Source organism: Entelurus aequoreus, linkage group LG05 (assembly GCF_033978785.1).
Source record: "Entelurus aequoreus isolate RoL-2023_Sb linkage group LG05, RoL_Eaeq_v1.1, whole genome shotgun sequence".
Taxonomy (NCBI): Eukaryota; Metazoa; Chordata; class Actinopteri; order Syngnathiformes; family Syngnathidae; genus Entelurus; species Entelurus aequoreus.
In genome coordinates, this window is record NC_084735.1 from 30,240,440 (window position 1) to 30,263,673 (window position 23,234).

At 36.6% G+C, this 23,234-nt stretch overlaps 2 protein-coding genes across 2 annotated transcripts in view; one reads left to right on the top strand and one right to left on the bottom strand.

Annotated features, from left to right (window-relative positions):
• Nucleotides 1-23,234, top strand: part of LOC133650454 (voltage-gated potassium channel subunit beta-2-like) — a 193,384-nt gene that overhangs the window by 65,789 nt on the left and 104,361 nt on the right. The gene's annotated exons all lie outside the window — the stretch shown is intronic.
• Nucleotides 503-22,376, bottom strand: LOC133650453 (voltage-gated potassium channel subunit beta-3-like). The gene is made up of 13 exons (XM_062047700.1): nt 22,330-22,376; nt 22,213-22,250; nt 22,071-22,150; nt 21,937-21,981; nt 20,928-20,972; nt 20,805-20,848; nt 12,787-12,873; nt 12,630-12,715; nt 12,428-12,548; nt 12,254-12,348; nt 11,976-12,096; nt 11,721-11,809; nt 503-2,611 (listed from the first exon to the last, which is right to left on the bottom strand). The coding sequence occupies exons 3-13, from the start codon at nt 22,148-22,150 to the stop codon at nt 2,522-2,524; spliced, it is 903 nt and encodes a 300-aa protein (XP_061903684.1). The 5' UTR covers nt 22,213-22,250; nt 22,330-22,376; the 3' UTR covers nt 503-2,521.

Below are 23,234 nucleotides of genomic sequence, written 5' to 3' on the forward strand. Positions count from 1 at the left end.
AAAAAAATATATATTTCTAAAGATTGATTGCAATTGAAAAAAAGTAGTATTTTTTAAATACTGTATTTTCCGCGATGTAAGCCGCACCCACTAGATTTTGGAAGGAAAAAAATAGTCGTTCATATATTAGCCGCACCGAACTATAAGCGGTAGATATATACCGATACCTTGTGACATGTGATATTTACATAGAAAGATTACGTAAATGATCATTTACATACTTTAATTGGTTCCAACCGATTGCCTGCAACACGACAGTATATTGATGATCACACAAAACAGAAAAGTCATTGATGTCTTTATTCATCCCTTATGAGATGAACAAGATTTTCTCCATTTTTAATATGGTTCAAGATGTTTATTAGGATTCTTCTTCCTTTGTTAACACTTTGAGTTTGGATAGTTTTGTTTTTTTAAAGTAGGTCATTTAATACATTGTTTGATTTCTTTGCTTAATCCATTCCATAATTAAAAAATCCATAGATTAGCTGCACCTTTGTATCGGCCGCAGGATTTAAACCTTGGGAAAAAAGTAGCGGCTTATAGTCCAGAAAATTTTGGTAGTTTTTTGAAAATTATGAATAATTTTGGAATTGGAATAGATAAATAAAAAAATTCGGGTATGAATCGATTTTTTTAAGCACATAGACACCACAGCCTGTGTTTTCTGATCTTCAGTGTGTGCATGTCATGGGTATTTTCTTAAGCGTACTACGATATGTTTGATACATTTTATTTGTTTGTTTTTTTAAACCTTGCACGCGCCGGTGTTCCCACCCTTGTAAAGCTGCTGGAAATGTGAATTTCTCTTGAAGACAAACATCTATGTTGTGTTTTTCACATTTTCTCAAGCACAATTCAACACAACTCCAGCAATAAAACATCAAGAGAAGAGGACTCAAAAAAGAATACCAGTGGCTTACCTTCTTTTCCTGTACTTCTTGAGCACTGGGGTGTACGCAGCTTCTTTTTCTTTTTTTTAACCTGAACTATGAAATAATAGGATGGTGTGTGTGTGTGCATGAATCATTATGATAATAGAAATGTTTGCATAAGAAAAACAAAACAGAGCAGAGCTCTCTTTAAGTCATGTAATGTGCTTTCCCTTTAGACGCAGCAACAGACACGGTACATTCAGCATGGATTGTTGCCTCTTTTCACATGTTCTCCTTGTTGCAAGACAGTAAAATAGAAGGTATGCAGGCAAAGTTTACATGTTCATAGGTTGGATTGAAACGTTCGTGTACACTGGACGCAACACTCAGATCACAGAGTAACAAAGGGGATGTCCTTCATGTTTCCTAAACAATGCCTTTTACAGGATATCTCGCTGACAAACTATATACACGTTTGGTGTGCCGACCCAAACAAGTCCTCAAAACTCCCCCACATGTATTTTGTTTCATGGAGAATAACAGAAGGAACATCGCTTCCCTCCCTCACCCCACTCTTCCAAGAAGGGAAAGGAAAAAAAACAAATTTTTTACAAACAAAGGAACAAAACAGACAATTCCCAGAGATATGATCAAAGAAGCAATGAAAACGACTTCAGTATTTAAAAAACAACAACATATATTTTCTGAATCTCCCACCCCCCCATGTGATCAGTCCTTGTACTCCCAATTGTCATTTAAAGATGCTCTCCTGATCATTTACCGTAATACCAGGCTTACAAGGGCACTGCAAATCTACATACCATTCAAAGCCATGCCACATTATACACCCTGTTGGGGTTGTGGGGGGGCTTTCCTTTCTTAAAGGGACATGCGCACAGTTTAGGAACAAGGGGGCAACAGCAGGTTTGGTGAATAAGATTGTAACCCCCTACCCCTCCCAACCCCCAGCCTGCTGTACAGTTCATTAAAAATAAAAGCAAAATGCATGAAAATACTTGTCATCTTTTCTTTTTTTTTTTTAAAAATGCATTCATTTTCATTAAGAGCAGGGATTCTCAGCCAAACTTGTAAACTTTATAATCTCATCTCCTTTAGTGCATTTTTTTTCATACCTCTGAGTCGTCGGCCTATTTCTATAAAGCATGTGATGTCTTTTTTTTAAATTTTATTATTATTATTTTTTTGAAACTTCACAAGTGATCCACTGTGAACAGCAGTTCCCGACCAGTCACATGCACACCATGGGAAATGTTGGGCTTGACGCATGATTACTAACCTTTGACCCCTTTTGACGCTGCTGTTGCTGCTACTACAGTTCAGGCAGTAAAGGGTCTGGAGACTCCCGCGTGCAGTGAACGCACCACTAACACAGTCATTTTAGCACAGCCGTCGTCTTTTTCTTAGCTTTTTGCAAGCAGCTACTTTTATAGCCTGAGGCCACCTCTACTGTCACTGAGCGTTAATATGACCTGTTTTTGTAGAGATATTTTTTTTTTAATCCATACATGATACATTGTACTGCGCACAGTGGTTTATGCGCTCGTTCTGGAAGCATAATGTTGCTGAGGACATGCAAGTTGTTGAGTATACAGCAGAGAAAAAAGCTTGATCGTTTTCAGGGATGCTCAAGCGCGAGACTCCTTCTTCAAGTGTGGTTTGTTTCCCAGCACGCCGTCCATCTCGCTGACAGTTTGCGGCGTCATTTGGGATAAAATCTGCACAGGAGGAAGAGAAAATGAGAAGCTGGTGTTAGTTTCCGGTTGTTTTGGTTCCTCTTTTTTCCGCATACAGTACTAGGCCTTTAAAGTTGAAAGGTACATCCATGGGATTTCCCCTGGATGCGGAACGGCGCATTCTTCCCGTTTCCGTTCAAGCCAGTGCCGTACCGCATCCCTGCGCTAAATCTGTGCATCAATTTAGCTCAAATTTGCTTGTTTGGGTGAGGAAGTCATGCACAAACACGACATAGATGAGCCGGTTAACTTTCAAAATAAAATACCCCGTGCTCAAGGGGGATCGTATTTTACGCTTTGAAACGTCCTACTAAAACGGACCTGAAGTTAACTTGTCAAATATTTTCAGACGTAATTTCACCTTGTTGACACAAATGGATGAGGACATGCTGATTCTGGAGGTCCAACATCAATTAATCATAATTCAGGCTTATCCTGGACAGCTACTTGGGGACCTGTTTCAAATATCAACTGATATTGGGGCCGGGGAAGCAGGGGACCGGTTATGGCTTTTCTTTTATATTTCTTCATGAATTACTTTTTCTTCAGCAAATGTCTGTATTTTAATTACAGGATGTAAATTACAAAAAATTATTGCAACTTTCACTTTCTGCATCCAACACCTAAAAAAACATATTTCTTCTGCAATTTTTGGTAAAAACATCTAAAAAAAAAAAAGGCCCGCGAGATCTTGTGAATTGAATATGGCGAATTTCTGTCGGTGTTCAAAAATGTTGAATTTAAGATGTAAATAAAGCATATTTTGTTAGATTTGTTGACATCCTGTGCTTTTTGGTGTCATTGTTACAAATAAAACATTGATTACAAATTCATCAAATCACAATGTTATTAGAAAAAACAAGACTTAAAACTTTGCAACTTTTGCCGCAACATTCAGGTATTTTAGGCTGCAACAATCACACAAAAAATCCAGCGTCAAGGCAAATAAAAATGGAGCTTAATGTAAAGTCAAAGCTGTTTCGCTCCTCTCCCCGTCTAAAAGCACTCACATGTGGCTCCATCTTACTTATGACATAAAAGAAACAGCAAAAAGAAACAATTATATTTCCTTTGCTTATCTTGTTTTTTGCTCAAGTTCTGTCTCTCCCGTAGCGTCAGTAAAAGTGTACATGCACATGCCTCATGTCCAATTATGCAAATTAGACCAAGACGTCATCTAACCCTCTCGCGTTTCGCACCAACCCACCGTCACAAATAAATTGCTGTCCTGTGGGAAAACACAGTTGTCTCTATTTCTCTGATTTCCTCCGGGAGACGTCAATTGTAAATGGAAATGCAATGGAGGTTAATGAAGTGTTTGACTTTCGACGTTCCGTTGTACTTTACGGACTTTAATTTGTCACATACAGGCGAGAACAGGGTTGGTTGTCACATGTTTTACTCTAGTCTATATTTCTGAAAATAAAAACATCCGCCAATAAACAGTCCTACATCAAATTGAAGCTTGACGTGTTGGTTAATAAAATGATTTTGCTTTTGATTATCCAACTCATTGCAACAAAAAAGTAATCAACTAAGAAAGTCCCAATGTGACAACCAACCCCATAGTGGATGGTTGCCACAAGAAAATCATCAATGTATTGACAAGTTCATAAATACACAATGTAATGCATTGTAACGCATAAAATAAAATAAAAAGAAATACAAATATGCATTGTAACACGAACTGAGCAAGAAAAATAAACACAACGTAGATATTTTCCGTATATGTGATATGTTTTGAATTTTTTTCCCAGCATCAAGGCTAACAACCGTGTTGGAATTGGGGGTTAAATCACCAAAAATGATTCCCGGGCGTGGCCACCGCTGCTGCTCACTGCTCCCCTCACCTCCCAGGGGGTGATCAAGGGTGATGGGTCAAATGTAGAGAATAATTTCGCCACACCTAGTGTGTGTGTGACAATCATTGGTACTTTAACTTTACATTAGCTCGCTAATACCGATACAAACAAATTGCTTTTTCTTTATACATTTTAAGGGGAACAATTGTTTTGTTATAAATCAATTGTGTAAAAAGCCTAGAAGACAAATTCTGAGAAGCTGAATATTTGAAATTTGACATGAAAAAAAAAAACAAGTTAGTAAGTATGATATATGAAATAATACAATATGACACAATAAAAATATATTATACATTATAAAATCATAAATACTGTATGAAATGATACGATAACATATGGCATTACAATGTACAAAAGATACGACATATTGTGAGAATATAGACTATATGATTCAGTTAGATAAAAAGATATATGACAAAAACAATGCCCTTATGAAATGATACATTATATATGTATGTAACTAGACATTTTGTTGGGCCTGCTATCTGTGCCCTAAACCTCTGGCCGGGGGTCGCCACGAGCCACCGTACTTTTAAAGTGGTGCGGAGGGTCTGAATCTGAGTTTTAGGTGTAAACGTACAAAATAAGCTAACTCTAAGGTGTATGGCAGTTGAATTAGAGAAGCAAGTGTGAAATTAGCTAAAAAGGTTAGCATGCTATTGTTAGCATGCTAACAATAGCATGCTAATATATAGCATGTGTCACATGCCAAGTTATATGACTCTAAGGTGTATGGCAGTTGAATTACAGAAAAAAGGGTAAAATTAGCTGAAAAGGTTAGCATGTAAATGTTAGCATGCTAACAGGTAGCATGTTTCACATATCAAGTTATATGACTGTAAGGTGTATGGCTGTGGTATTAGAGGAAAAAAGCGTAACATTTTCAAAAAATACGTAGAGTAAAATGATTGTGAAATGATACTGTACTATATGATTCAGGCAGATAAAAACACATAATAGAAAATAATGACTTCACAAAATGATACAGACCATTATTTGTACGTAATTGTATGTACGAATTACGAGATGGCTTGACAAAATCAGACTACATTGAATCTCAGTAAAACTAAAACAATGCTATTTGGTTAAAAGTAGAAGAGAAAGTCAAACACAAAGATGGAGTAGACATTGAAAGAGTGAAATAAATACATGTTTTGGTTGTAATAATAGATGATGAATGAACAGGAAATCTCATATAAAATATACAACATAAAGTGGCAATACATATTTCAATAATGAATAAAGCAAAATACATTTCGGACCAAAAACCACTACATATTCTTTACTGCTCACTAATGTTATCTAATTTAATAACTGTGTTACAAAAAAGATTAGTTAGAATAATACATAATGTTGGATATAGTGATCATACAATCTGAATTGGAAAAGGGGTAGAATTAAATAAGCTTTGCTTCTTCCTACTTCTTTTCAAACATGTTGTCAAGAGAAATAAGAATGTGTGGATTATATAAAGTACCATTTTGTATCTGTATACCTGTTCCAAATAAACTCAAACCTTAACCATAACCAAACTATTATACCATATATCACATATAAATATACATGTGTAATTATGATACAATATGCTATGAAATGATACAATACCATATGACACAATACAATGCAAAAAGATTCTACCATTTTGAAATACAGTATATGTTTCAGTCGGATAAAAACATGATACAAAATAATGACCTTACAAAAGGAAACATCTATCCATCCATTTTCTACCGCTTATTCCCTTTGGGGTCGCGGGGGGCGCTGGAGCCTATCTCAGCTACAATCGGGCGGAAGGCGGGGTACACCCTGGACGAGTCGCCACCTCATCGCAGGGCCAACACAGATAGACAGACAACATTCACACTCACATTCACACACTAGGGCCAATTTAGTGTTGCCAATCAACCTATCCCCAGGTGCATGTCTTTGGAGGTGGGAGGAAGCCGGAGTACCCGGAGGGAACCACGCAGTCACGGGGAGAACATGCAAACTCCACACAGAAAGATCCCGAGCCCGGGATTGAACCCAAGACTACTCAGGACCTTCGTATTGTGAGGCAGACGCACTAACCCCTCTACCACCGTGCTGCCCCAAAAGGAAACAATGCATTATACAGTATATATGTAATTACATATATATATATAATTAAATATATATGTAATTACATATATATGTAATTACATGATACAGTATAGCACACTTATGATGTTTGCCGTACTTTAGCTGCTTAACATTTCTGATTGATTAAAAAACTTTTAAGGACGTGGTCACGGAAGTAAACAAAGTAGGAATTGAACTTTCACATACTCTTAATATCCAATTAAAATAATTATTTATTATATATTCATTATATTATCATAATAATAGGTACTCATTTATATGTATGAGCTTACTAAGTTACTTTGCATGCGGCCACATTTTTAAAGCCCAACGCGGCCCCCCAGTCAAAAAACTGGACACCCCTGCAGTATGGTGTACCATATAAAAGTTACAACATGATATGTATGTAATTATGATACAATATGATATGAAATTATATCATAGGAAGAGATACCTTAACAAATATATACTTACTTTTCATTATGAAATTACAAATACTGTATGAAATGATAGGATACATACGATACAACACAATGTAAAAAGATAAGTATACCATTCTATAATTCAGTCAAATAAAAACATGATAAAAATAATGACCTCACAAAATGATACAATGCATTACAGCATACATACGTAATAATATGATATGAAATGATCTAACATAAATAAGATACAAGACATTATGAAATGATACCATATGTCTACCGTATTTCCTTGAATTGGCGCAGGGAATATAGTATTCGCACGTCTAGAATTACTGCCGGGTCAAACTCGTTTCTCAAAATAATTAACGCATGCTTGGCCTTATCGCCGGTTTATTATTGAAGCTGGATCAAATTCGTTTCGCAAAATATTAATTTTATTATCGCATGTCTATAATTTTCGCCGGGTCAAACTCGTTTCGCAAAATATTTAGCATATGGCTAGAACTTCCACCGGGTCAAATTCGTTACGTCACGAGTGACGCATCTGTCCTCATTTTCAAAATGGAGGAAGCTGCTTTTAGTAGTTTACAATCGCACAAAGGAAAAAAGATAAAGAGCTTTTCAGTAGGATTTAAGGTCCAAGCTATTGAATACCGGTACAATATGCTAAAGAGAACAGTAAGCAGCTATGTTTTATTAATATACCGTAGCTGCGTGTGTGAAATACTGTATAAGTCATTAAATGACTCCCGCCTCCTGGTGGTAGAGGGCGCTGCCGCGCTAGTGATCCTTCTTGCGACTTCCGGTACTGCAGAAGAAGTGAACACACGCAGCAAGAGATTTTTTTTTTTTCCTCTGCCTGAACTTTTAACATGGAGGATTACATACCGGTATCTAAAATAAAACAGTTTTCTAAACTGGACTTTCAATCGAAGCAGGAGGTAATAATTAAAGGAATATCTCCATCGAAACATAGACTTTTAAAACTGAAGAAAGAAAATAAGGAAGACTTCTATAAACAAGTTATCGATGCTTTTGGTCAGAAGGAGCTGCAAATGGACTCCATTTATAAGTACAGGTAAGACCATAATAACGTTTTTTTTAATTAAATGTGCTTTTCATGATGGTATGCTTACATCACACTCAAAGCGCACGCCTAAATTTTATGGATTCCTTTTGGTAAACGCCGGAGTGAGAAGAGGTTTTAAAATAATTACCGCATGCACGGCCATCCCGCCGGTTTCCGGTAAACGCAGGAGTGACAGGAGGTTTTAAATTAATTAACGCCCCTGCGGCTATTCAAGGAAATACGGTATCCGTCTTACTCTAGAGAACACTATGTAAGTGGGCTCTGTTCCTAAGTCCACACGTTTCTATACCACAATTTGAGAGACCGCACCCTCTAATGGCAAGATATGAGTGTGATGTTTCATTAACATTAATATGTGTTGCATCTGCATATAAAACTAATGCTGAAGAAGAGATGCGCATCCACATTGAATCAGTCATTCCTAGGCCAGTTATTCTCAAACTGTGGCATGTGTACCCCAGTGTTACACGGGCTCCATCTAGTGGTACGCCAAAGAATCACTTAATTGAATTAAATTAAATGTATTTGATTCTTTATTTAAGTACAGTGTTTTATTTTCCTATATTTAAACACAGTGTTACTGTTCAAAGTGTGTGTAATGTTACAATGACCAAAAATACTAAATATAATTATACTATATATATATATATATATATATATATATATATATATATATATATATATATATATATATATATATATATATATATATATATATATATATATATATATATATATATATATATGGACTCTCTCTCTCTCTCCCCCCCTCTCTCTCTCTGCATTTATATCAATCAATCAATCAATCAATGTTTATTTATATAGCCCTGAATCACAAAAGTCTCAAAGGGCTGCACAAGCCACAACGACATCCTCGGCACAGAGCCCACACAAGGGACGTCGATGTGAATGACTATGAGAAACCTTGGAGGGGACATATATATATATATATATATATATATATATATATATATATATATATATATATATATATATTATATATATATATATATATATATATATATATATATATATATATATATATATATATATATATATATATATATATATATATACACACATACAGTCAAGGTTTCTGTGGTTTCTGTGGTTTATCCGTTATACAGTGCTCAATACCGGGGTAGAGCGGAATATACGCTAGATCAGGAAAAAAGACAAGAAGTTGCTTAAAGTAAGCAACCTCATCATAGCCTAAGCAACCTCATCATAGCCGCCGATAAAACCACAAATTTCTACAGAATGAACATACAAGAACATAACACTTTACTGGACAGAAGCATCACCAAATCATACAAAAAAGCACAACCCAACACTTTACAGAACATCCACCTGGAAAACAAACGGATTGCGGATGAACTGGACATCGAGGACAGGGTGGACGCTACAGCCAACAAGGAAGCCTTCATCACATTGAAGGACCACAAACCCAACTTCGCAAATAACCCATCATGCCGACTAATAAACCCAACTAAATCCGAAATGGGAAAAATCAGCAAAATAATCCTGGACAGAATCAACACAAAAATTACGGACAAAACACCACTCAACCAATGGAGAAATACAGCAGCAGTAATCAAATGGTTCAGCAACATCCAAGACAAACAACAGCACAACTTCATCTCCTTCGATGTCGAAGAATTTGACCCTTCCATCACACAAGACCTACTGACCAAAGCACTAGACTTTGCCTCGGACTACGACTCAATCACAGGCAACGAAAGAAACACCATCATCCATGCAAAGAACTCTATACTCTTCCGCAACGGTACACCATGGCAAAAAAAGAACAATTCAACATTCGACGTCACCATGGGGAGTTTTGACGGAGCAGAAACGTGCGAACTTGTTGGGAGTTTCCTCCTCTCCCAGCTCGCTAGCCTCAACCTGAACCTTGGTATTTACCGTGATGACGGACTGGCAGTGTGTCGCGCCTCGCCAAGGAGCAGCGAGAATACCAAGAAGCGTATATGCCAAATCTTCAAAGAGAACGGCCTACGGATCAACGATTTGAAGCCAACAAGCAAACCGTCAACTTCCTCGACGTCACTTTCAACCTGAGGAATAACAGCTACAACCATTCGCGAAACCCAACACAACACTCCAATACGTGCACCATGACAGCAACCACCCACCCACCACCACGAAAAGAATACCTACCGGTATTAATAAAAGACTATCGATGCTGTCATCTAGCAAAGCTGAATTAGACAAAGCAACCCCCCCGTACCAAAAAGCACTTGATGAAAGCGGATACAACTTCACCCTCACCTACGAACCCATGCCAGGAAACCAACCAAAAAGGAGCAGAAAACGAAACAACATTATCTGTACAACCCCCCATACAGCAAAAACGTCTCAACTAATATTGGCCACAAATTCCTCACCCTGATCGACAAACACTTCCCCAAAGGCAACAACCTAAGAAAAGTATTCAACAAGAACAACATTAAATTGAGCTACAGCTGCATGAACAATATACGACAAATCATTTCAAACCACAATAAAGCAATTGAAAAGGAGCGTCCACCACCAAGCAGAATGACTCCAAAACCGACAAAGGCTGTAACTGCCGCAAGAAACCTGATTGACCTCTCAACGGGGGGTGCTTACAACCATCAGTCGTTTACCAAGCAAAGGGTAACACGCAAGGACATTAACACATCCGACACATATGTAGGATTAACTGAGGGAGCATTCAAAACCAGATGGAACAATCACAAAGCCTCTTTCAGAAGCAAAAGCTTGCGGAACACTACAGAAACTCAGTCAACACATTTGGAATCTCAAAGACAATAATGTTGAATATTCGATAACATTGCAAATTCTTGCATCCAGCACACCTTACAACAGTGGTAATAAAAGATGCAACCTATGCTTAAAAGAGAAACTGTTAATTATATACCGTCCATACTTGTCATCCCTCAACAAGCACAGCAAAATGGTATCAGCATGCCGTCACAGAAGGAAACACCTCCTAGGTAACACATGAGCCAATCACCACGCCCCTACGCCTGCCTGTACCCACCCGCTCTGTGCCCTATATAAACCATGGTATGTGAATGCTTCCATTAAAATCTCCTGATGGTTGAGGAAACCCTCATGAAACAGGTCTGTAGAGATGAAATAGTCTTGTGATTTTTTCCCACAAATGCATATATATATATATATATATATATATATATATATATATATATATATATATATATATATATATATATATACTATATAGAGAGAGAGAGAGAGGAGAGAGAGAGAGAGAGAGAGAGAGAGAGAGGAGAGAGAGAGAGAGAGAGAGAGAGAGAGAGAGAGAGAGAGAGAGAGAGAGAGAGAGAGAGAGAGAAAGATAGTTTATAATATACTATGCCTCTGCCTTGTTTTTAATGAATACTTAGCCCTACTCGGCTACTGTATTTTAATGTTGGTCATTATGGTGGTACTTGGGGAAAAAAGTTTGAGAACCACTGTTCCAGGCCATGGCTAGGTAGCTAACATACAAAGGGTATCTGGAGAATAGCTAACATATGGCATATCAATAACCATGTAGGACTTTAGGGGTAAACTAAAAATAGAAAAAAAGCAAGAAACAATTTTACCCGGAGGGCTCCAAGGTTCTCCAGTAGCTGATCTGTGTTTGAAACACCCAGAAGCACCGAACTGACTCCCTCGCTACGAAGACACCAGGCTGGGAAAAACAAGAACAAAGTGTTCAGCATGCTTTAAAATTTGGCTTCAAGGGGTAGCAGTCGGATGGATCCTTCAAATCCAATGAGAGGTCACACACAAACAAGTTAAATAATAATCATAATCATGAATGTTACATTTCATGAAGAGGGTATTTGAGTCCGTACCAATGGCCAACTGTGCGGCGGTGCAGCCCAGTCTGTCTGCCAGTAGGTGGAGCTCTTTGATTTTAGCCAGCTGCCTGCGCCCCTCCTCGCTGTTCACTCGCTCTCTCAGCCACTGGTATCCCTTCAGAGAAATCGAGGTGGAAAAAGTGAGTTAAAGTGCTTTTTTTTATACTGCTTTCTTATAAAAAAAAAACTGAAAAAAGAATGCTCGACTGATCAGCTGGGGAATTACACCAAGGAGAATCCCAGGGGAGGATGCAGAGTCCAATCAAACTGACCTTCATTGCTGCTCTGGAGCACTCTGGTACTCCGTCGCTGTACTTCCCTGTGATTAATCCACAGGCCAAGGGAGACCACGTCATTGCTCCAACCCCTGAAGCAAGCAAATGAAGCTCAAAGTCATTCTATGTTTCAACAAAATCACAGATTTCAAATCCAAGATGACTTGATACCGATCTTGTGGTAGAGCTCAGGAAGCTGCACCTCCACTTTATCCCTCTGAAAGTAGTGATACTCTGCCTGCTCACACACAGGTGGTATCAGATTGAACTGTCGAGCCACCGAGTAGGCCTCCTGATGCAGCAGAAACAAACATGGCGAAACCATCAGTGTGCTCATGAACCGACAGGAGAATAGGAATTGAATAATAATGACCATGATTTCCATGGCACTCCAACGTGAGGTGCCCCAGTACATGGCCATGCCCTGGTTGATCACAAACGTCATAGCACGCACGATCTCTGCAAAAACCATACTTGAAATGATACTTTTCCGAGGCACACGATATCATGTGAATCATGCTGAGACTCACCCTCCATTGGACTGTTGACATCATTTCTATTGGCAAAAACAATATCCACGTAATCAAGCTGCAGTCTCGATAAGGATCCTCTTAAACCTGCCATTGATAAGAACCATACTATATTAATACATTGTAAAATACATGCCATGTGATACCATCCAGAATAATTCATTTTGAAAAGGTTCAATTCGATACAAAACTATACTATACTTTAATACATGGTTGACTCACATGATACAAAATGATACATTATGAAGTAATATAATTCAATACTGTACATTATGAAACTATAAAACGTGATCCCATCATATAATAAAAAATGACACCATCCATGTATGATCAATAATACGATACAGTGTCATACAAAAATATACGTTATGAAGTGACACAATTAGATACAAAATCATACTATACACTATGAAACTATAAAATGTGATTCCATCATGATACAAAATGATACCATACATTATATGATCAATTATTATACAAAATGATAAAGTACACTATATGACTAATCATACAATACTGTATGATTTGATACCAAATTATACATTATAAAGTGATTTGATTAAATACAAAAAATACTATACATTTTGAAACTATAATACATAATTCAATCATATGATACAAAATAATACCATATGATTAATTATATGATACATTATGATACATTATTATATGATAGCCTACCCATATTTGTTTTGAAATATACAATACTGTACAATTCAGTCCTGAAATTATACCATATGACAAGTAAGTATGATACAATACATTATAGTATGAAATGAAATGATACAAATAGATACTGTATCATACGATAAAAATATACTGGACATTGTAAAATTATATCATACGTATACATCCACCCATCCATTCATCCATCCATCCATTTTTCTACCGCTTATTCCCTTCGGGATCGCGGGGGGCGCTGGAGCCTATCTCAGCTACAATCGGGCGGAAGGCGGGGTACACCCTGGACAAGTCGCCACCTCATCGCAGGGCCAACACATCAAACTCACATTCACACACTAGGGCCAATTTAGTGTTGCCAATCAACCTATCCCCAGGTGCATGTTTTTGGAATATGATACCATACTATGCAAAATTATACTGTGAGTTATTGTGAAATTATTTTTTATCATTTAAGACACTACGATTCAGTCATATGAACTCATACATTAGGATGATTAAATGAGGACCACAGAAAACGATCCATCAGTTATCATCAGATATGAAATAAAAGAGATAGAGCAGGTTATGAAATTATACAAACGATACCACACAGTGCCATATGATACAATACTATGCAAAAATATACTATACACAATGAAATCATACTTTGCAATTTAATATGATAATAAAAGATATCGCACACTGTGATATGATACACTATAAAACGATACCACATGATATGATAGAATGTTATAGCATACAATACTGCATACTTTGTGGTGTCACTTCTTGTGAGGTCAGATGGATTAAAAAAAACTCTGCTCTGATTCAGAAGTTTTGGACTATTCAGACACTTTTCTTGAGCATACAACTTGCACCGATAGTTTTTTGAGTAAGAGATGCCTCTTGTGTCCGTGAATATATTTGTTATCTATGTTTAAAGAACACATGATACATGCAATTGATACAGCACAATGATCGCATTACATCACAAATGATTTGGAGCAATCTAAGCGCATGAAACATGTGATTATAACTGGGCTCCATATTACACAAAGGCCTCGAACCGGGGCAGCTGATAACAAGATGCTTCCACACAGAAACACGTGGACAACTTTCTGCAATCCTAAACTGTGGATGTGGATGTCGATGTCATCAACATGGATACATGCATGTTGGCAGAAATCACAATGTCAACAACATGGATACATGCATGTTGGCAGAAATCACAACGTCACACTTGTCGTCTTCATAAAATCACCAACAAAAAAAAACAAAAAACAAGATGGCGTTGCCAAAGCAGAGAGGTTTGCTGAGGGGAACAAACGTCTACAATTCAATCAATGAGCATCTGACAAAAAGCCTATGAAGCATGTTACTTAAAGAAGCACGGGGTGCTAAATGTACATCCTGAAGAAACCATAGTACACAGTAAGGAACTGGACAAATACTGAAAATGACATTATCTCCACTACAAGGACTTGATCCTTATGATACCGTACAATATATGTACATAATTATATGATACAATTTGATAAAGTATGATACGAAGAGACACCTTCTAATACAATAAAAAAAAATACAGTATGTAACAGTATAGCATATTATAGAGTAGAACATCGTATGATACAATACAATTCAAAAATATACTATACACTACCACAGAGTTTAGAGTTGATTTATTTAAAATAGGACAATACATGTTAATGCACATATACATGTAAATATGCAAGATTATAGCCAATGGCTAATTTCCATCTTCAGCCCCTTCAGCAGGTTGATGTTTACATAGCACATACGTAAGACAACATAGACAAGTAGAACAATTAGCCTTAATAAAGTCAAAGTAATAAAAGGTACCCCAACAGTTAGCTAATATTAAAAAAAAATTACACGTTTAGGCATGATTGTGGCAGCAATGTTGTTCTTCCAGTAGACAAGCTTTGAAATGTTTGGTGAAAGAGACCAGGGTCGGAAGTTCACGTATTGGTATTTGCTGTTGAATTCCAAGTGTGAGATGCATGGACAGAGAAAGTTTCTGGACCATGGGCCCTCTTTTTTTTTTTTTACCAAGAACTACACAGTCTTCTTGACCTGTTCATGGTTTTTTTTCACAAACTCTTGTCATGGAGGAGGTGCTTTGTCATGGAAGATTTAGTAGATGAAGGTGGCGTCGATGTATTTAACAGTGTTGTCCCAATTTAAGCCAGTGGTTCTTAACCTGTGTTCGATCGAACCCTAGGGGTTCGGTGAGTCGGGCTCAGGGGTTCGGCGGAGGTCAAAACACACCCGACTCATCCTGTACATAATAACTTCTCCCTATCAGCGTATTACGGATACGGCAACAGCAGAAGTCAGACTGATTTGCAGATGTGTAATTTGTTGTGAGTTTATGCACTGTGTTGGTTTTGTTCTTTGAACAAGGTGATGTTCATGCACGGTTCATTTTGTGCACCAGTAATAAAACATGGTAACACTTTAGTATGGGGAACATATTCACCATTAATAAGTTGCTCATTAACATGCAAATTAGTAACATATTGGCTCTTAACTAGTCATTATTAAGTACTTATTAATGCCTTATTATAACCTTATAACATGGCTTATAACATATTATAACATATTATATAACACATTATAATATATAATATATATATATAATATATATATATTATATATATATTATATATAATATATAATATATATATTATATATTATATATATATATATATATATATATATATATATATATACAGTATACATATACATATACAGTATACATATATATAATATATATATTATATATTATATATATATTATATATAATATATAATATATAATATATATATATATATATATATGTATATATTATAACACATTATAATATATAATATCATATATAACACATTATAACAACCTTATAACATATTATAACCTATAACATGGCCTTATTATAACCCTAACCCTCTAACCCTGGCCCTAACCCTCTAACCCTAACCGTAACCCGAACCCTAACCAAATAACTCTAAATTCAATCTTTGTTACTTAGAATATGTTCTCCTAGTGTCCAAACAACTCTAAATTAAGTCTTTGTTACTTAGAATATGTTCCCCTAGTGTCCAAAAAACTCAAAATTAAGTCTTTGTTACTTAGAATATGTTCCCCTAGTGTCCAAAAAACTCTAAATTAAGTCTTTGTTACTTAGATTATGTTCCCCATACTAAAGTGTTACCAAAAACATATAATAACTTTGTCTTGAATTTGAAAAAAAAGGAGGGTTCGGTGAATGCGCATATGAAACTGGTGGGGTTCGGTACCTCCAACAAGGTTAAGAACCACTGGTTTAAGCGCTCATGTTTTTTTAATATCCGACAAGTAAGATACGTTTTTGGATTTTTATCTAATACTTTCAGAGCTTGTTTATAAACTGGTTCAATCGGCTTTACAATACCACATTGATGGTACAATAGCATCTTCTGTTGTATTCTACTGAATTGTATTGTATAATTTTAAAGAGAATCGGTATTGTATATGAAATTATAAAATACATATGATGTAATACGATACAATACGTTGCAGTATGATATGAAATGATATGACACCACATGATACAAAATACAGTAAAACCATACCAAAACAATATGGTATTAAACGCTCCATACAATAAGACAACATATGAGATAAAATAAGTAGGTACACCTGCGTAATTAAATAAGATCCACTACAATAGAAGAACTGTGCCAATAATCTAGCTCTTACAAATATACAGTATAGTATAGTATTGTATATTTTCGTATGGGTCACATATCTTAGTGCGGGGGTCAGCAACGCGCGGCTCGAGAGCCGCATGCGGCTCTTTAGCGCCGCCCTAGTGGCTCCCTGGACCTCTTTCAGATATGTGGGAAAATGGAAAAAGATGAAGAAAAAAATTATTTTTTTGTTGTAATATATTTTCTGTAGGAGAACAAACATGACACAAATCTTCCTAATTGTTAGAAATCCCACGGTTTGTTATACATGCTTCACAGATGAGAGCATTTGGCAAGCACCGTTTTGTCCTACTAATTTCAGCGATCCTTGAACTCATCAGTTTGTTTACATGTACAACTTTCTCCGATGTTGCCACAGAAAGACGTGTTTTATGCCACTCCTTTGTCTCATTTTGTCCACCAAACATTTTATGCTGTGCGTGAATGCACAAATGTGAGCTTTGTTGATTTTATTGATTTGCTGGAGTGTTTATCAGGCATATTTGGTCAATCCATGACTGCAAGCCAATTGATGCTAACATGCTATTTAGGCTAGCTGTATGTACATATTGCATCATTATGCCTCGTTTGTAGGTATATTTGAGCTAATATAATTTCCTTTACTTATGTCCTCTGTGTATTTAATTTATATTTGCATGTCTCATGACACCTTATCTGTATGTAATATTGGAAGCATTTCTGATAGTTGTGTGTGTGCCATGTTGTTCCAGACCGCAGCAAGCGTTACCCAGCTTGCAAAGATTGTAATGAATCCATTAGAAGAAGACAGCCTGCCGTTTCCTTTAACTTGGACACACACATCTATACCTTTGGCCATTCTGAGCCAGTAATTTCCAGAAGTTATCTAATCCCCTGAAAAGTCTCCATTTTATTAATGATTTCCAATGTTGCAAAAATGTGTAGAATAAAAATGTATATACAACATTTCTGTCAACGAAGATTTGCGTATAAGGCTTTTAATTTTTTATTTATTTTTTGGTCTAATATGGCTCTTTCAACATTTTGGGTTGCCGACCCCTGTCTTAGTGTATCAAACAGTATCGTATCATTCTTAATATAATGTATGGTATCATTTTGTACTATATAGTATCATTTCATATGATTGAATAGTAAAGTATAGTTCATGTATCGTATGTTTCTTGTGTTGAATCTTATCACGTGGCATGTTATTCAATGTCACGCAGTATTGTATGGTATCACGTGTTACATCATTTTCTATAATGTTACATAATAACACTGTCATATGGTATCATGTCACACTGTATGGTCTCCAGTGCTTTCAATACCATACGGCCTGGGCTACTGGGTGTGAAGTTGGAGACGATGCAGGTGGAGGCCCCCTTGGTGTCCTGGGTTTTTGATTACCTGACTGACAGACCACAGTACGTGCGGCTGCAGGACTGTGTGTCTGACAGGCTGGTCAGCAACACCGGGGTCCCGCAGGGCACAGTCCTCTCCCCCTTCCTCTTCACCATCTACACCACCGATTTCCACTATCACTCAGAGTCCTGCCACCTTCAGAAGTTTTCTGATGACTCTGCGATAGTGAGGTGTATTGAGGATAGTGATGATGAGGAATACAGGGCACTGGTGGAGGACTTTGTCACATGGTGTGGAAAGAACCACCTCCAGCTTAATGTGATGAAGACCAAGGAGCTGGTTGTGGACCTGGGAAGGAGGAGGAGTACTCCGGTGACCCCTGTTTCCATCAGGGGGGTCGATGTGGACATGGTTGAGGATTATAAATACCTGGGAGTACACATCGACAACAAGCTGAATGGGTCAAAACACACTGAGGCACTCTACAAGAAGGGATAGAGCCGCCTCTACTTTCTCAGGAGGCTAGGATCCTTCAACGTCTGTACAAAGAATGTTGAAGATGTTCTACGAGTCGGTGGTGGCGGGTGCCTTCTTGTACGCCGTGGCCTGCTGGGGCAGCGGGCTGAGGGCGAGGGACGCAAACAGACTGGACAAGTTGGTAGGCCAGTAACGTGGTGGGAGTGGAGCTAGACTCTCTGGCGGTGGTGTCAGAGAGGAGAAGTCTAGCAAAACTCCTAGCTATTATGGACAACACCTCCCACCCACTACACTCGGACCTTGCGGGGAGAATGAGCACCTTCAGTGGAAGGCTCAGACTCCCAAAATGCAACACGGAACGACACAGGAGGTCCTTCATACCAACAGCCATCAGACTGTATAATGCATATGTTCCTTCTTGACTGCACTTAAATGTAGAGTATATGTAGTATATGTAGAATATATTTATATTATTTATATATTATATATATAATATATTATATTATTTATTATTATTCTTGTCTATTGTGAGCAAACTGTGGTGCTGAATTTCCCCCAGGGATCAATAAAGTACTTTCTATTCTATTCTATTATTTCTAACATATATAGGGATGTGAATAACTCACAATTTATAAATAATGATAAATGGGTTATACTTGTATAGCGCTTTTCTACCTTCAAGGTACTCAAAGCGCTTTGACAGTATTTCCACATTTACCCATTCACACACACATTCACACACTGATGGCGGGAGCTGCCATGCAAGGCGCTAACCAGCAGCCATCAGGAGCAAGGGTGAAGTGTCTTGCCCAAGGACACAACGGATGTGACTAGGAAGGTAGAAGGTGGGAATTGAACCCCAGTAACCAGCAACACTCCGATTGCTGGCACAGCCACTCTACCAACTTCGCCACGCCGTCCCAATAATTTGACTACGATTCTTGGATTGATGATTCGTTTCAGAATCGATTCTCGATTCAAAGATATGAATCAAACAATGTATTTATTATTTATTCATGTATTTATTCTTTATTATTATGTATTATTTATTATAGTATTTATTATACTGTGTAATTTGCTACACAGCAACATACTGAGTACTTTTTGTGACACATTGCGTGTCACAAAAAGATTTCACATAAAAAATTATGAATGTCGCATGACGCTTGAGGAAAAAGACTTAGTTTTTGACATTTGGATTTAGTTTAGTAATTCATGCGAAAGAAAGATTACAAATAGAATTCGGACAATGCTGCTGTGGGGCGGAAACAAATCTGTTTTTAGAAGGAATTCGCTGACTTCCAATGCATCTGTTATGTATTCTTGTCAAATGTCAAGCTTCATCATGCCTTCCAAAGTGGTGTGTGTGTGTGTGTGTGTGTGTGTGTGTGTGTGTGTGTGTGTGTGTGTGTGCGCGCGTGTGTCATCATCATTGCCCTCATTTCAGTGACAGGCCTAAAGCCCAAGTATGCGCGGCGTGCAAACGTTAAAAGCTGCACAAAGTTGACCTATTACGTAACAGGCTGAATTCAAAAGGCTGATGACAATGACGCTCAGACAGTCCATTCAAATCCTGATTTAATTGGACAGCTCAAGGATACATTAAACAAACAAAGTAGTCTTCTTTAGGATTACGCTGTGGAGGAAGAGACGATAAAACATGCTGGGGAGGAGGACAATAATCAGCGGATGGATTTTCCATGAGAGCTTTTGTTCCCCTCACCCGACCGGGCTAATTCACAGCAGATCATTTTTGTTATAATGCAATGTGATGATGCTTTACCATACCTTCAATAATGTGTTTTCTGGACAGTCCTCGCTCTGTCTCTGCTCTGTGAACGAGTCATAAAACAACACCATTAATAATACATTTTCATTAAAAATACAACACACATATTAATCCACACTTACTGGCCTCCCCAGTAGATCTTTGTTGTGATGACGAAACTCGAGCGTCTAGCCAGGGTTGAAAAAATAATTTGATTTTTTGTTTCAATAAAACAATAACATTCACCAAACACAACATTAGTTACAATAAATTACTGAATAACACTGACAATATATACAATAAACAAAATACAACATTTAGTATTTATATAGGTACTATACATTCTCAAACAATGGATTATTAGATAATATATATATTTCTGTATTATTGCATATCATAAAATATGATATATTGTTGTTCATATTTTACAAAATATATTGTTTTTAATAATTATTTTTGGAAATAATAATTTAAAAAATAAAATACCACTGATTTGTTAGGTTATGTTTTCCAATATAACTTTGTACTAACAAGTTATTTTTAATGGACATTTATTGTATCATGTAAAGGGTTAAATTCATATTATTTGACATCAGAGTTACATTTTAGAGAGTCTAATATTTGTAAATGAATACACATAAAAAATAGATAAAACCTTAGGCATGAAAAAACTAGTGTATTACTTTACCAGTATTATATAAAGAGCCACCATTTTTAAGAACAAAACATATTTTTATAATTATTATTTTAAAACACTACTATCAATGAAATTACAAATTGTGATGTACTTTACCTTACAGTATTACTAAATGTAAAATGATTTCAAGAAATATATCTATAGTCTATATCTTATAAAAGGTAAATATGTCAAAGTCAGAAGTCAAACTTTGTTTTAATGTGCTATATAAATAAAGAGTTAATATACAGACATATGCATTTGCTCAAGAATAAAATAGGACAGTAGTATCAACAACATCGAAACCAGTCCATCCAAAATAGGAAGTTCCCTTGAGACAAATAATAAAATGTTTACATTTTATATAAAAAAAATAAAGAAATAAACAAAAAATATTTAAAATTAGAACAACAATAATGTAGCATTTTAGGACATCTTCACATGTATGAGAATAATAAATGAATAAGTGAAGTCACCTCCATCCTTTCTTCTTAATGATGTTCCCCAGAGTGATCTCTGCTCTGTACAGGTACACACAATATTTATGTTTATACATGTCTACAAATATGTGTACGTCAAAACCCAAAGACACTAAGACAATAAGTCCGACCTTCCAGATGCATAAACCTCTGCCGTGTCAAACAGGTTGACCCCGTTCTCGTAGGCCACAGTCATCAGGTTCTCCGCCATCTGTGGAAGGAATGGAATTAGTACAGAAAAACAGAAATATGTAAGTTTGATGAAAGTCTCACCTCGTCAGATATCTGTGATCCAAACGTCACCCAGGTGCCTAAACAAAAGGTGCAGGCGGTTATGAATATCTCTTCCATTTGAATCCAATAGACAGACGAGGAACCAAATGAACTCACCTAACCCGAGGCAGGAAACACGTAGACCTGACTTCCCGAGGTTCCTGTGTGGTGACAGAGAGAAATCATATATCAGTATCAATAATAATATCTGAAACAAAAGATTGATGATGAGAAAACATGTTTGCAATTAGTCTTAATTGCTGCCTCTTAATACCATAGTTAATGTTGCACTGCCAATAAATGTGGTGATATATTGATTCAAAAATCAATAGTAATAAATAATCATGAGGAACAAAATGAACCTTATCACCGTGTATGCCTTTATTGCCATATTTCAACGCACATCCATGTCACGTTAATCATCCATGAATTGATTAACGTGGACCCCGACTTAAACAAGTTGGAAAACGTATTCGGGTGTAACCATTTAGTGATCAATTGTACGGAATATGTACTGTACTGTGCAATCTACTAATAAAAGTTTCAATCAAAGCATTTCTACCCAATGAAAAAAAGGCTTGTAATAGTGATACAATATTTACACCCCTAATACTGATCTAATAACTCACTTTTCAGGTTTTTCATTTTTACCTGAAATTACATGATGACCACTTCAAACAACTTTGTATCGTAATATTTTGTAGTAATGTGTCTTTATTATTGTTGTTAAAGGACTGCATTGCATCATTTTATGAGCTGTTTATAATATTTTGGATAGCTTATTTTGATATTTATTTCAATATCAATCAATATTTTTTTATATACTGAAATACATGAGAGGGTAAAAATGCTAGAAACAGCTGTCAATAAATATGAAAAATTAGGTATTTTACAATGACATTCAATACAATACAATACTATGCTAAATCAATTCCTACAATATGGCTCAACATATACAGAATAATTAGACACAAACCGACGTGACAATAGGATACAATGGGATACGATATGAAACAATATCA

Excerpts from the sequence above, each read along its gene's own strand:
- LOC133650453 (XM_062047700.1), bottom strand. The coding sequence starts at position 22,150 with ATGGCGGAGAACCTGATGACTGTGGCCTACGAGAACGGGGTCAACCTG. Across the intron at positions 12,716-12,786 it reads TGTCAACAGTCCAATGGAGG|AGATCGTGCGTGCTATGACG; the intron begins GTGAGTCTCAGC and ends TGGTTTTTGCAG. Across the intron at positions 12,549-12,629 it reads GGAGTGCCATGGAAATCATG|GAGGCCTACTCGGTGGCTCG; the intron begins GTCATTATTATT and ends CTGCTGCATCAG.